The sequence below is a fragment of the Odontesthes bonariensis genome, chromosome 17, assembly GCF_027942865.1.
Source record: "Odontesthes bonariensis isolate fOdoBon6 chromosome 17, fOdoBon6.hap1, whole genome shotgun sequence".
NCBI lineage: Eukaryota > Metazoa > Chordata > Actinopteri > Atheriniformes > Atherinopsidae > Odontesthes > Odontesthes bonariensis.
In genome coordinates this window covers 21,507,817-21,519,576 of record NC_134522.1, presented here as the reverse complement: position 1 = coordinate 21,519,576, position 11,760 = coordinate 21,507,817, and the positions used below count along the sequence as shown (strand labels likewise).

Sequence of the window (11,760 nt, the reverse complement as noted above, 5' to 3'; positions counted from 1 at the left end):
CATTTCAGGAAGTGTTTCATGTTGGTTATTTTACACTGCTTTGAAGTCAAGTCGTTTGCAATAAGTTTCGATTTTATTATGTCCCATATTGGTTGTTTTCCATCTCACTATTGTCATTTTGTTTGGTTTTGTTTGTTGCTGTCTCGTCAATTTACCAATCTTTACTGCTCTCTGTCACTTTCTTGAAGACACTATATATTTCTAGGATATTTCTGGGACTTTGTCCAATAGGCTTACTCATATATCTCTCTATGTTTTGGCATTTCCATCCTACTTTCACTCCATGGTATTTTGCTCACACAATATTACCATAGCATCTAATCAATGGATTGATTTTGTTTGGTCAGTTGTATTTTTGTTTGTAATTAAAGGAGGAAGCGATACGACGAGCACTTGAACGCAGCACATGATTGCATACATGTCATATGACTCCAAAGAAAAAAAGAGGCACTGCTCAATTTCCCCACATGAGTGCAGCATTTACCCTTCACCCGGACCTCCCCCTCTCCCCCTCCCCTCATCTGGGTATTTTACACAAAGACAGACTACAAGATATTTTTCATAGAGCTTCTAAGTGATGCTCTGAAATCTGAGTCCTTTGCATTGGATCTGCTGTGTAATTCCTAAGTTTTATGGTTTGTACCACAAAAGCCTTTTCAAGGTGACTGCAAAGGCAGTAGGCAGAGAGCCAACCAACATATCAGCTGACAATGTCTAAAAGTCTTTAGTGGTTTTTTTTCCTTCTAACTGCAGCTAAATATTTCCCCTGTGGGGTCACCTACAGCTAAATACCCACGAACTGACAATTCCATGCACAGCTCCAAATTTGCACAAATGACGGTCCAAAGCTGCCCTCACCACACTGCCCATAGCGCCTGAACTATGACTAGCTCTCTCCGCCCATGTAACTTTTATAGAGTCTACATAGCATGCATTATTCAGCACTAACACATGGCCCATCTGGACTCCTGCGAGTGTGTTTGTGCATGTGTGTCTATGCATGGGTGAGCGGCTCATAGTTAACTTTCCCGCTACGCCATTTTACCATTTCATGCCACATCCAACAGTGCTTGAAGAGCTACGAATTTGTATTTCCTCTGTAATTACAGCTAAGGTTTAATGTGAGTATGATAGGAGGAAGAAACAGGAACAGAGGAAGGATAGAAAGTGGGGGGGGAAAAAAGGATAGTTTCAGCAAATAAGTATTAAAGTCTACCAAAATGGGATGTTCAGGATCAAGCTCTTTCATCATGCTGTTCCTCATTAATAGAGATGGGAGCGCTGCCCTAATTCCATAATTCCTAAATCATGGCTGTTAGTTGAATATGAGGAGACAAAGGTACAGGGAAGATAGCAGAATGGATTAGCCTATAGCCTAATGATGTGTCTGAGAGGGCCAGAAAGCCTCAGAAGAGATGAAGGGAGAAAGAAAGAAAGCAAGAAAAAAGAAAGCAAGAAAAAAAGAAAGAAAAAAGTGAGAGGGGTCGCCATCTGTACTTCCTGGCTTTGCTTTTTGAATGTTGCCAAAATCAATATCATATAGGCCAAATGTATTCTTGCCAATTATATTCCCAAGTGTATAGCGGCCAATGAAATGTGCTAAATTAATCAAGTGATTAATTAGATCTGGAGAAGAATACATGGGGATAGAGTTGTATGTATGAGCATGTGTGTCGGTGACTAGGCTCAGACCACTTTCTCATGGTTTCAGGGAGCGCATCTGTTAATTTCTGGCTCTGTTCCAGTTGTACCACTCATCTATCTTTCTTCTCACAAGGCTTGAGACATGGGAAGGTTTCAAGGCCGCGCTTGATTGGGCTTAATTTTACATCGGGCTAATTCCGCCGGTACCTGATACATGTCAGGACAAAGAATTGGCTGACCAAGCGTGCATCTCAATATTCAGAGATAATTTCATTCCCTCGTCTCCTTTTCACTGGAATCAACTCTTTCTCCATTTGAATTGAGCTCTCATATGAAGCAATTTGTTTGAAACTGGAGACATCGATAGCCATTAGCCTGCTTTGCACAAGAGAACCAAACATGGCAAGCCGGGGCTCATCTATTATTCATATACCTCAGTTTTCTCCCCAAAACCTCGTTTCTGATATTCTTTTTGCATCACGCTGACAAAACTGACAAGTCAGTGGTTTCAAATAACGCCTTTAAAACAAAGCTTATGAATGTTTCAGGCTAGCACTAGCCCTTACGAGCCTCAAGGGGGAAAGTGTCTATTGCCCGTCTGTGTTGCCATGTCTGGGGATGGGTAAAAATCTACTGAGGATAAAGAAGGAGGGAATCATCTCAAATTATGGTTTTAAAAAAAAATGGCTCGTTTGAGTGCTTTCCAGGCATTTAATTATCCCATGTCTTTCAAAAGGACCCTTTGAATCGATGAAGATTGAGTGGTGAGAATCACACAGCGCAGGTTCAGAGCAATCTCTCAAACAAGTGAACTACAATTTCCATTTATACATCAGATATAAGTAGCATTTTACTGTTGAAATTATTATAATTTTTATTTTTGCGAAGTTCAAAGAGAACATCACTTGAAAATACATCACGTGCCCAGTTTCCTTTCAAATGTAGCACCGATTGGAACCGAATCTAAAAAAGGAGCACTTTTTAGTGCTTTTACGCAAATGTTCACAGGTAGAAGTGTTGAGATAAACAGCTGTCGAAAACAACTCTAGTTTAAAACCATAGAAGAGGATAGCACATTCAGATGTTAGAATTTAAAGAGCACCCATAATGTAACATTTTGGCATGCTTCGTGCATTGATTAATGGAAAATGACGGCGTCCTGACTAACTGTCTCTCCTATGAATCAGAAGTTTGAGGGTTTTTTTACATCATATGCTTCTTCCATTTTATTGCGTTATAATTGATACCCCGACTCTGCTTTTTTCTGCCTTTATTTGATAGATTTTTGTGAAGTGTAAACAGGAAAGTGGGAGAGGGGGAGGAGATGACAATTAGTAAATGGCCCGAGCTGGAACCGAACCGCAGCCTGCTGTGGCGGGGATTCAGCAGTTGAGTTGTACGAGGTGTGCACACGCTTCATAGTGCCCTGCAGAGGCCCCCCTCCGTTATGATTTTCCTACATTTTTCCCTCCAATTTCCAGCCCTTCCACTCAGCCTTTTTCATGTAAGAACTGAAAATGGTGGAAATGCACTCATAGAAAAATTAAACTCGACACTGTTGTTTGTGGAAACCAGTGAGTATGTGTTGAGTAGTGGATTTCAAAAAAAGTTGATCAGTTTTTACAAAACATTTCAAAAGTAACCTGTAACTAGAGCTAGAAAATAATTGTAAGGGGGATAAAGAGACCAATACATGTACCCATAAAATATAATGCTCAAGTACAGTATCTGAAGACATGCTTCGTGTTAGTTTTCCTCACCGGTTGGCCACCATCCGAGAAATCTGATGGAAACAAGAGAGGAGAGGCTATCAAGCTTTCCGTCCTCCATGTTGTCAGCAGTTCAGATTAGCTGTCACATCGCTGAGGGAGAAACAGCTGAAGATTGGAGAGGGTGATTTCATCTGAATAATTTCATGCTTTGACTGGCAGAGCTCAATGATCACCGGTCCAAGACTTTGACGTCAGAGAAAGATAGACTGGGCAAATAAAAACCCGGGCGCAGTGCGATGCATAAATACAATCACCTGCCCTTTGGGAGGAGAAAAAAATGCATAAAATGACAGTTAATTCACATATCCACTGAAGAAATTCCACTCAATCAGATTGTTTTCGAGTAGACAAAAAGACAATCTTTATTTGTGTGTTTCTCTCCTAGCTCTGACTTCTGTGTTTACTTTTGACCGACTGATTTTAATGGCTGAGGTCGTCTTCCACAAAAACACCATGAACAGAAAAGGAGACAAACTCATACATGACACTCGGACCTGAAGGCCTCCTACCACTACCAACCATGGATCACAAACCAGAGAAGAAGAAGAAAAAGACAGATAGAAGGACAGAATCAGTGGAATAGAAGAAGAGAGACACATTTTTTTTTAAGTCCTCCACGGGGCTATAACCCATCACTGCATCCCACAAAGGAGTAATTAACAGTGATTTTAAATGCTACAAAAATAAGATGAAACACGGAAAGAAGCGTCTCCCTTTGTTTGTGTGTTTCTCGTGTGTGTGAGTGTGTCTTTGTACAGGTGTCTATGTTCATGCCATGTCTTTGTACATGTCTAGAGCTGCATTGTTTTTCTACATATGTCAGTAAGTGTGAATATCTGTACATGGGTCATCGTGTGTATGTTTGTGTGTGTTCACAGTGCTTGCGCTTAATGTTCACTTCCCAACAGTATAGAAGTCAGTCCCTTGATACACCCCCCCTCCTCTGTTCCCTTTCTTTGTGCTGTTCCCTTTAGAGTCCTGTCCACGAATGCTTCCACCATCACTTCGTGTGTGTGTGTATATGTCTGCGTGCATGCGCATACTTGGGTTTCTGTGATGCTACCACACACAAACACAAACTCGCGCACCTCGCCTCATTTGCCAAAGTCTATGTGCTTCCCTTATTGGTTTAACCCCCAGACCTTGGACCAGCTTCAGTCATTGTTTACGTCCATTGTGATCCGACTTGGGCTCTGAGGGCTGATTTCCAGTCAGTTTCGCCCAGCGGGTCCATTTATCTTCCCAGCCCGAGCTAATCCATCAACGACTGAAAGCCAGACGGGAAAAACCGTGTGAGGAGAGAGGTTGTATTTTCCTTTTGATGTCCGAAAAAAAAAGTCTCAGGGAGAGCAAGAGAGCGGAAGCAGGGTGTTTCTGATTTCCTTCTTCTTCTTCTTTTTTTTTTTTTGCATGAAAAAATATATCATCATTAGAAACAAGATTGATCTGAAGGTTTCACAGTGGTCATGCAACTTGAGTGTCGCCTCCTTTTCTCACCTGTCCTCTATTCATCTTCACCTCGCCCCACCCACACTCCGCCCCGCCCCGCCTTCTCTTCAAAACCCAGACCCTTTAATCCTGCCAGTCCGAGAGAAGGTTCTGTAAGTGACCACAGTCATGATAATAAAGAAAGACAAAGAGGTGGGTGACCAGTGGTACATTCATACAAGAGAAAGTCATGGTTCCAAAAGTCACCCGACCCAGTCGACATTAGACAGTGCTGGAGATGCCTGTGCTGGCCAGGCCGTGATAAATGCTTTGTTTAGAAACACGAATAAGACAAAACACACCCCACCTGAAAATCTACATCTCACCAAGCCCACCCAAAACACCCCAACATCCTCTCATTGAAACAGGCTATGGTTATACTTGTCATCACAATGTGAAATATGAGTTAATCAAACAAAAAAATAAATCCAACTCCAAGATTTTTATATCAGATTGCCGGGTCTGAAAATATCAACACATACAATATTACATTTCCCAATTGACTGTATTTATTTAAATTTATGCACTCATCCTTTTCCCCTCACTTTGCTGCACAGGCCGGGTCACTTTTCTCTTCTTCTCAGTGATTTTTGCTCTTATTCCTTTTGCAGTTGGAAATGGTCCAGATAGCTTCGAATTCCAATTACAATGCAAGCTTGGTCACTTCTAATTCATGGGTTGAGGATGTGATAGAAATGTGAGCAAAATCCAATTTTTGTGCATCCAGGCCTATCGCTTCATGCATCCTGCCGCCATCGGATGATAGGAACTGCACTGGAACGACAAGTTTAATCATAGCCACATATAGCTACATCTACCCCATCAGTGGCCAAGAGTCAATTGTCAAATCACAAGGACCCGCTGATATGAGCGCAGATACATCTCTCTTGTGTTTTCCCTCTGAGATGCGCTGATCCACCCGGAATTCAGGGATTGGAGATGGAGGGCAGCTTCCCAGACAGTTTAAAACCCAACCTTCACAGCCATGCCATGGATTGGTGTCTGTGGCTGGGCCATGAAAGAGCTGGCAGTGGGGGTGGTTGGTGGTCATATTAAGGTGGAGGTGGAAAGGAGAAGGGGGCGGAGTTAGAGGGCTTCCCTGAGGGGTGGTGGATTTAGAGGGACAGCCTGCCCAGCCCATGATACCAGGATGGGAGCTCCAGGAGGAGGGGGGGATGGGTCACAGCCAGAAGAAGAGTTCCAGGAACAGTGGGGTCATAGCTGCTAACAGGGTCACGCACCCCGCCCTGGAACTTGGTCCTCCATCAGTGAGGAATGGCTCTGGAGAATCATATCCTGAACCATCTGAAACATAGAGATGAGAAAAGAAAGAAACGACAAAATATCTGAGCCGAGACGGACACACAGACAGATGCGAAGACGAGACAATGTAAAACATAAAGGAGGAAGTGGATTCTACAAAAGACAAAGAGTAGACAAGGGGATCCGTCAGGGTGGGAGGGGGGGTGTTGAAAGTGAGTGACAAACCAGAAACCACAAAACTCTCGTCTACACGCAGCTATCGAAAGGCAAAGAGCAGAAAGAAATGAGAAGTCGAAAGAGGGAGAGGGAGAAGGAGAAGATGACAGCAACTGAGTAGCTCTGCAGGGGGTTTAACCAACCTAATTACAGTTTAATCACAGAGACTCGGAATCTGGAGCAGCTGACACACAAACACACAAAGATACACGTCAACTCACACATTTGTGCATCCGCTCACAGCTCACTCACACAGTGACAGCATTTCACAGATGAGATGAAAGTTTGCAATGTCAGACAGATTACTTTAACAGCACACACACACACACACACACACACACACACAAGCAGAAACCCAAAGAGGAGCAAAAGCAATGACAGAATAAAAGAATGTATGTTGTTTCAGTAATTATAGAGAAGAAGAGAATTTCCTCCCCCTGTAGTTTGATATGGAATCATCTTAGCCTGGAAAGCTGTGAAATATCTCACTTTCTTTTGTGTCACTGTCTGTGGTTCTGGTTACTAACTAGGTTTGACTTTTCAATCTGGGTTAGCTTGAAAACTCATGAGGTCGAATCCATTCACGGGTGTACAATGCAGGCAGATTTACAAGATAGTGCAAGTTTAGTATAATGACTCCCAGAAATGGATCCTCGTGTATCTCGGGTGTCCTTTGAGTTATTTTTAAATGGAAGTATCATCAGCCAACACGGAACACTTGTGAGAGCACTGCACTCTGTCAGCAACAGGAAGCCATTTTGAAAGGAGTGTGTGTTCACAGACTGTATGCTATTGAGGAGAAAAGTGTGTCAGCCAAATAATGCCTCACACTCTCATCGTCTCTTATAACATGGCTGAAACATTTGGAAAACTTGATCAAATATTAATCTATCAAGTAGATGTAATCAAATCAGACCGCTCCTAGGTGAGACTGGATCAGATTGCTCTTTTGTATCTTTATGAGCAAACCCAGCAGGCGGAGCGATGTGGAAGGCTGGTCAACATTTTTAGAGAGCACTTTCAGCCTGCTCTGTTATCTTTTTACAAGGACAGAAGGTCTCCCTCACACACAGTGTGATGTGATTTGATGTGAAGTGCGTATGCCACTTTGTGCCGTTGTGCGTGCACGCTCTTCTCAGGATGTGTGTGTTATTCCCGCGCCCGTGCAAGCTTGTGTGTGCCTCTACGTGTGAGTAAGTATGTGTTTGTGTCAGTGTGTAAAGGTGTCAAAGTGTTGCCTGCCTGGTCTGTGAATCAGAGCAGAAAGTGTTGCCGGGGCATTCTATCAGACCTCTTATTCCCCCTAATTTTACTTTGATAGGCAATCTGGGTCTTTGTGTGTAGTAGGTGTAAGCATGTGGATGTGTGTTTAGCTGTGTGTGTGTGTGTGTGCGTGTAGTTAGCGCATGACTTACCTGGAGGTCTGACATACACCTTCAGTTTTAGACATGCCCGCCCCACATGGTTTGGGTGAGGAGACGCTGTAAAAAAGAGATTGAAAGCGGAGATTAGTTTAGAGATGAAATAATTTTTGTTGCTGATTGCATTAATAAATTTAATTAAAGATATTTTAATGCTTGTCTGTCTTGTCTGAGTTTCATTTCATGAGATTTGTGATCAGATCGCAGTTTGCACAGAACAGGACTGATCTGAAGGAAAAAAGTCTATCAAAAAAATCAGTTGAGGGCACTTGTCCTCTTCCTCTGTATTATGTCTCTTGTCATCTTCGAATACACCAATAACAAATACATTTATTTTGTACCATATAAAAGTAGATTTGACACAGAACACGTAATAGAAGATAGAGCTGCTCCCCGTGTGGCTCTAGTTTTTGTTGCCAATTACCCTTTCTCTCTTCTCGAGTGATAGAAACTCTTTTCCTGCTGCTTTTACTTGAAAATGTTCCCTGAAGAAAATATGGGTTTTCATCCACATGAGATCACAGTTTCCTAAAAGTGCTGACTTCTACGGCGGTTTAATTTGTTACAGTTGATAGTTTGATAGTTGCTGTAAAAACACAGTCAATTCCTATATTTGTTAGTACTGGAAACTCTCAGAAATAACACTGGTACTGTTTTTTTTTCTTTCCTACAATAAAAAAAACGGATCCAGCCCTATCCTTTCTGCAAAAATGCAGGACCGAGCCAAATACCCTTATCTTTTTTGCTTGGTATTCTAATTTTTGTGGTGCTCTCTCTCAAACAGATTAACAGTTATTTAAATTGCCTGCAGGGTCATTCCATGCCAGCTTACTTAACCCTGACAGTTCATGTCATGGATTTTCATGAGAAAAAAAAATAATAATGAAAACTTTAAAACTATTATTAACTATTAAGTCAACGTGACCTTGCAAAATCCCAAAGCTCCTCTCCTCTTTAGTTATTCATAGGGAATTTAGATTTGCCATTAGAGCTGAATTTCTTTATATTTTCCAATTTCTAAACCTCACTCATTTTTTGCATGGATTGGGCAGAAATTGACACCAAACTATCACCAAACCCCCAGGACAGTTTACGACGAAACCCGCATTACTAAGAACAATATTTTAAAACGATACCAACAAAGAATGAACGGAACATTTTCAGAAAAAAAGCAATATCTCTACCAGTTCTCAGCCCTCTTGAAATCAGTTTTTCATGTTGTGCAGTAATAATACAGTTCTACCATTCCAAAAATGTATTTGGTCCTTCGTGAAAAAATTGACTGACTTACAAACCTTGCTGTAAACATCTCAAGCATCTCAAGAAATTTGATTATATGATAAGATGATATCATTTAAAATTCCTTTAAACTTATTTTATAAGTAAGTGTTCCTATTACTTGATAATGAATGTGTATAAAAAAAATCAGTTTTTCCCTGACTTTGATATGATATGCTCTATCTCTGTGTATATGAAAACTAACTCAATTGTCAACTTTATTAAAATATTATGCAATCTAATACATCAGCTGTGCGGTGAATCAATTTTTTCCCACCCCAACCTTAAGTTAAACTAAAACTACATTAGCTTTTGTTTTGTTTTTTTTTGCTAAATTTAAAAGAACTTAATGAAGTTATATGGCATGAACTGAGAGAGGTGGGCGATGTTGCATGGAACCTCCCAGCTTACGTTTTTTTTGCCCAGAAAATGAAAACGGCATGTTTTTAGTTTGAGAGTGAAAGGTGGAACCTGCTGCAAAAGCCAACACACTGCACATTACACATGTAAAATGAGCTTAACTGCAGGGAAAATGGAAAACAAAAACATTTGTGTGAATACGAGCTGCTTAAAATCTGCAGCCTATCAGGACGGTTTAGGAGCATACTTTGCCAGAAACTAGAACACGTTCTCAAACTTAGCAGTAATCTACTTTTGTTCAGTGATAAACCAGTAATTATTCTTTCACAAATGTATCTAGACTGGCTTGTTGAAAGTAGGTGTAATTTTATGAATAACTAAACAAGTCAAACATTTGGTACTATTTAGCATTTGTGTGGGCACTGATACAGTTTTTACTTGCTTGATGGCATTTAGCGCTTCAGGCGGCTGTAGAGAAGTCCTTTTAAGTGCTCTTAAACCCATTCTCTTGAACTTGTGAAATTCTATAAACATACTGGGCAATGTAAACAAGTCTGTGAAGGATCAGCCCACCCAATGAGATTCAGTCACACTCACATTCACACCTAAGGGAAATAACTGACTCTAAAATCGACCTGACTTGAATGTCTTTGGAATTGGATAGGAAATCCATGCAAATTCCCCACAGATGCAGCTCCCACTTGCTGTGAGGTGACAGCGTTAACCACTGAGCCACTGCGCTGCTCGGGCTGAATACCAAAAATAAAAATGAGGAAAATGCTGAAAAAAAGTTCCTGTGATTCAAACTTCAAAGTACAGCAAATGAAATTGAATCTGGGTTTTTAGTCCCACCTCACTCTGAAGTGAAATAGAGCCAGAGACCTTGGGGGAGATGGTGACCAAGTCTCTGACCACTGGCGCATGCTGACGTGCACGCACTCATACAATTTAGAGGTAGTTTGAACATATGCGCGCACACAGTGATGGTCACAGAAATGCCTATTGTCCTTCTCCCTTGAGGAAGTCTGCATAGCCGGAGCCCTCAGTGACCCCACAGTGGATCATCATCAGGATCCACAGTGCACAGGAAATAAAGCTGACCCTTCCTCTGCCCTCTCCTCCCTCCCTGTCTTCCCAAAACTCCTCCCTCCATCCTCCCCTATGCCCTTCGCCTTTCTCCTTACATGACCACTTCCTTTCCCTCAAAATTTCGACAAACACCACTCAGCATCTGTAGAGAAAGTGTCAAGGACCTCTATGACAAAATTCTGGTGTTGCATTGAGCTTCTTCTCCAGACAGTTTTTCTTCTTCTCTTCTCTTACTCTGTGCCGCTCAGCGAATACCACCTTTGTCATCTTATCTTATCATCCCGCCCCACACCTCTGTTTCCCAGCACATCCACAATCCGGTGTTCGCTGGAAACCCATTGAAAATCACTCAACCTCATCGTATGGCAGCTGGGAGAAGTAAGGGGTGGAGTGGACCTGTCAACATGTCAATAGTGTGACAAGCACACACACACCAACATGCACACACGGGCTAATACTCATACAAGCCAAAAAGCACCAACAATATGTTACACTAATATGTGACGGGGACAACACACACACACACACACACACAGACACACACACAAATGACTCATGAAGTTGTCAGCTACTGTAGTTCCACGGCAGTACCAACCCGTGGATGGGTGTGTGCGTGTATGTGTGCTGGGAGGCAGCGAGAAACAAAAATTAACGTGTGGCTGTCAATCAAGTTGATTGACATGGCCTTTCAAGGAGTCACAATTGCTTGACAAGTGACCCCCTTAACCAGCCCTACCACCCCACCAAAGCACATACACACATGTATTCAAACACACTCACAAACACTCCAGTCATGTGGAATGCATGCTACCCTGTGGGGGTCCAGAAACACAATAACAAAGTCAGCAACTATGCAACTCTGGAGGGGCCCAAACCATTCTCACATGAGAGGAAAAAGAAAGGAGTGTGTGTGAGTGTGTGTGTGTGTGCGTCAAAAGGGAAAAGTGCAGAAGGACGACATTGGGAGGCGGTTATCTTCCCTTCTTTAACTCCCTGACTGTTGCCTGCTGTTTCTTTGGGGGTCTGTTGACAACAAACTTGGTCCAATATAATATTTGTAGATGTCATTTACACTTTTTTTTTTTTTAGATTATTATTGCCACAGTAGGACAAATTGCATTTGTTATTTTATTAAATTTGTCACATATTGCACTGCGTTACAAAATCCTGCATGGAAATAAATAAAATCTGGAGCCGGTGATGAATTCACAGTGATGAATTGAATTGAA

At 41.8% G+C, this 11,760-nt stretch overlaps 1 protein-coding gene across 1 annotated transcript in view; it reads right to left on the bottom strand.

Annotated features, from left to right (window-relative positions):
* Window positions 1–3,685: 3,685 nt before the first annotated feature.
* The window catches only part of efna2a (ephrin-A2a), a 76,928-nt gene continuing 68,853 nt past the window's right edge, over window positions 3,686–11,760 (bottom strand). Inside the window, exons 3-4 of the mRNA XM_075448472.1 lie at window positions 7,799–7,864; window positions 3,686–6,209 (exon numbers count right to left, since the gene is read on the bottom strand). Of these exons, the coding sequence (XP_075304587.1) occupies window positions 6,085–6,209; window positions 7,799–7,864 (191 nt within the window). The 3' untranslated portion in view covers window positions 3,686–6,084. The remainder of the gene's footprint in view (window positions 6,210–7,798; window positions 7,865–11,760) is intronic.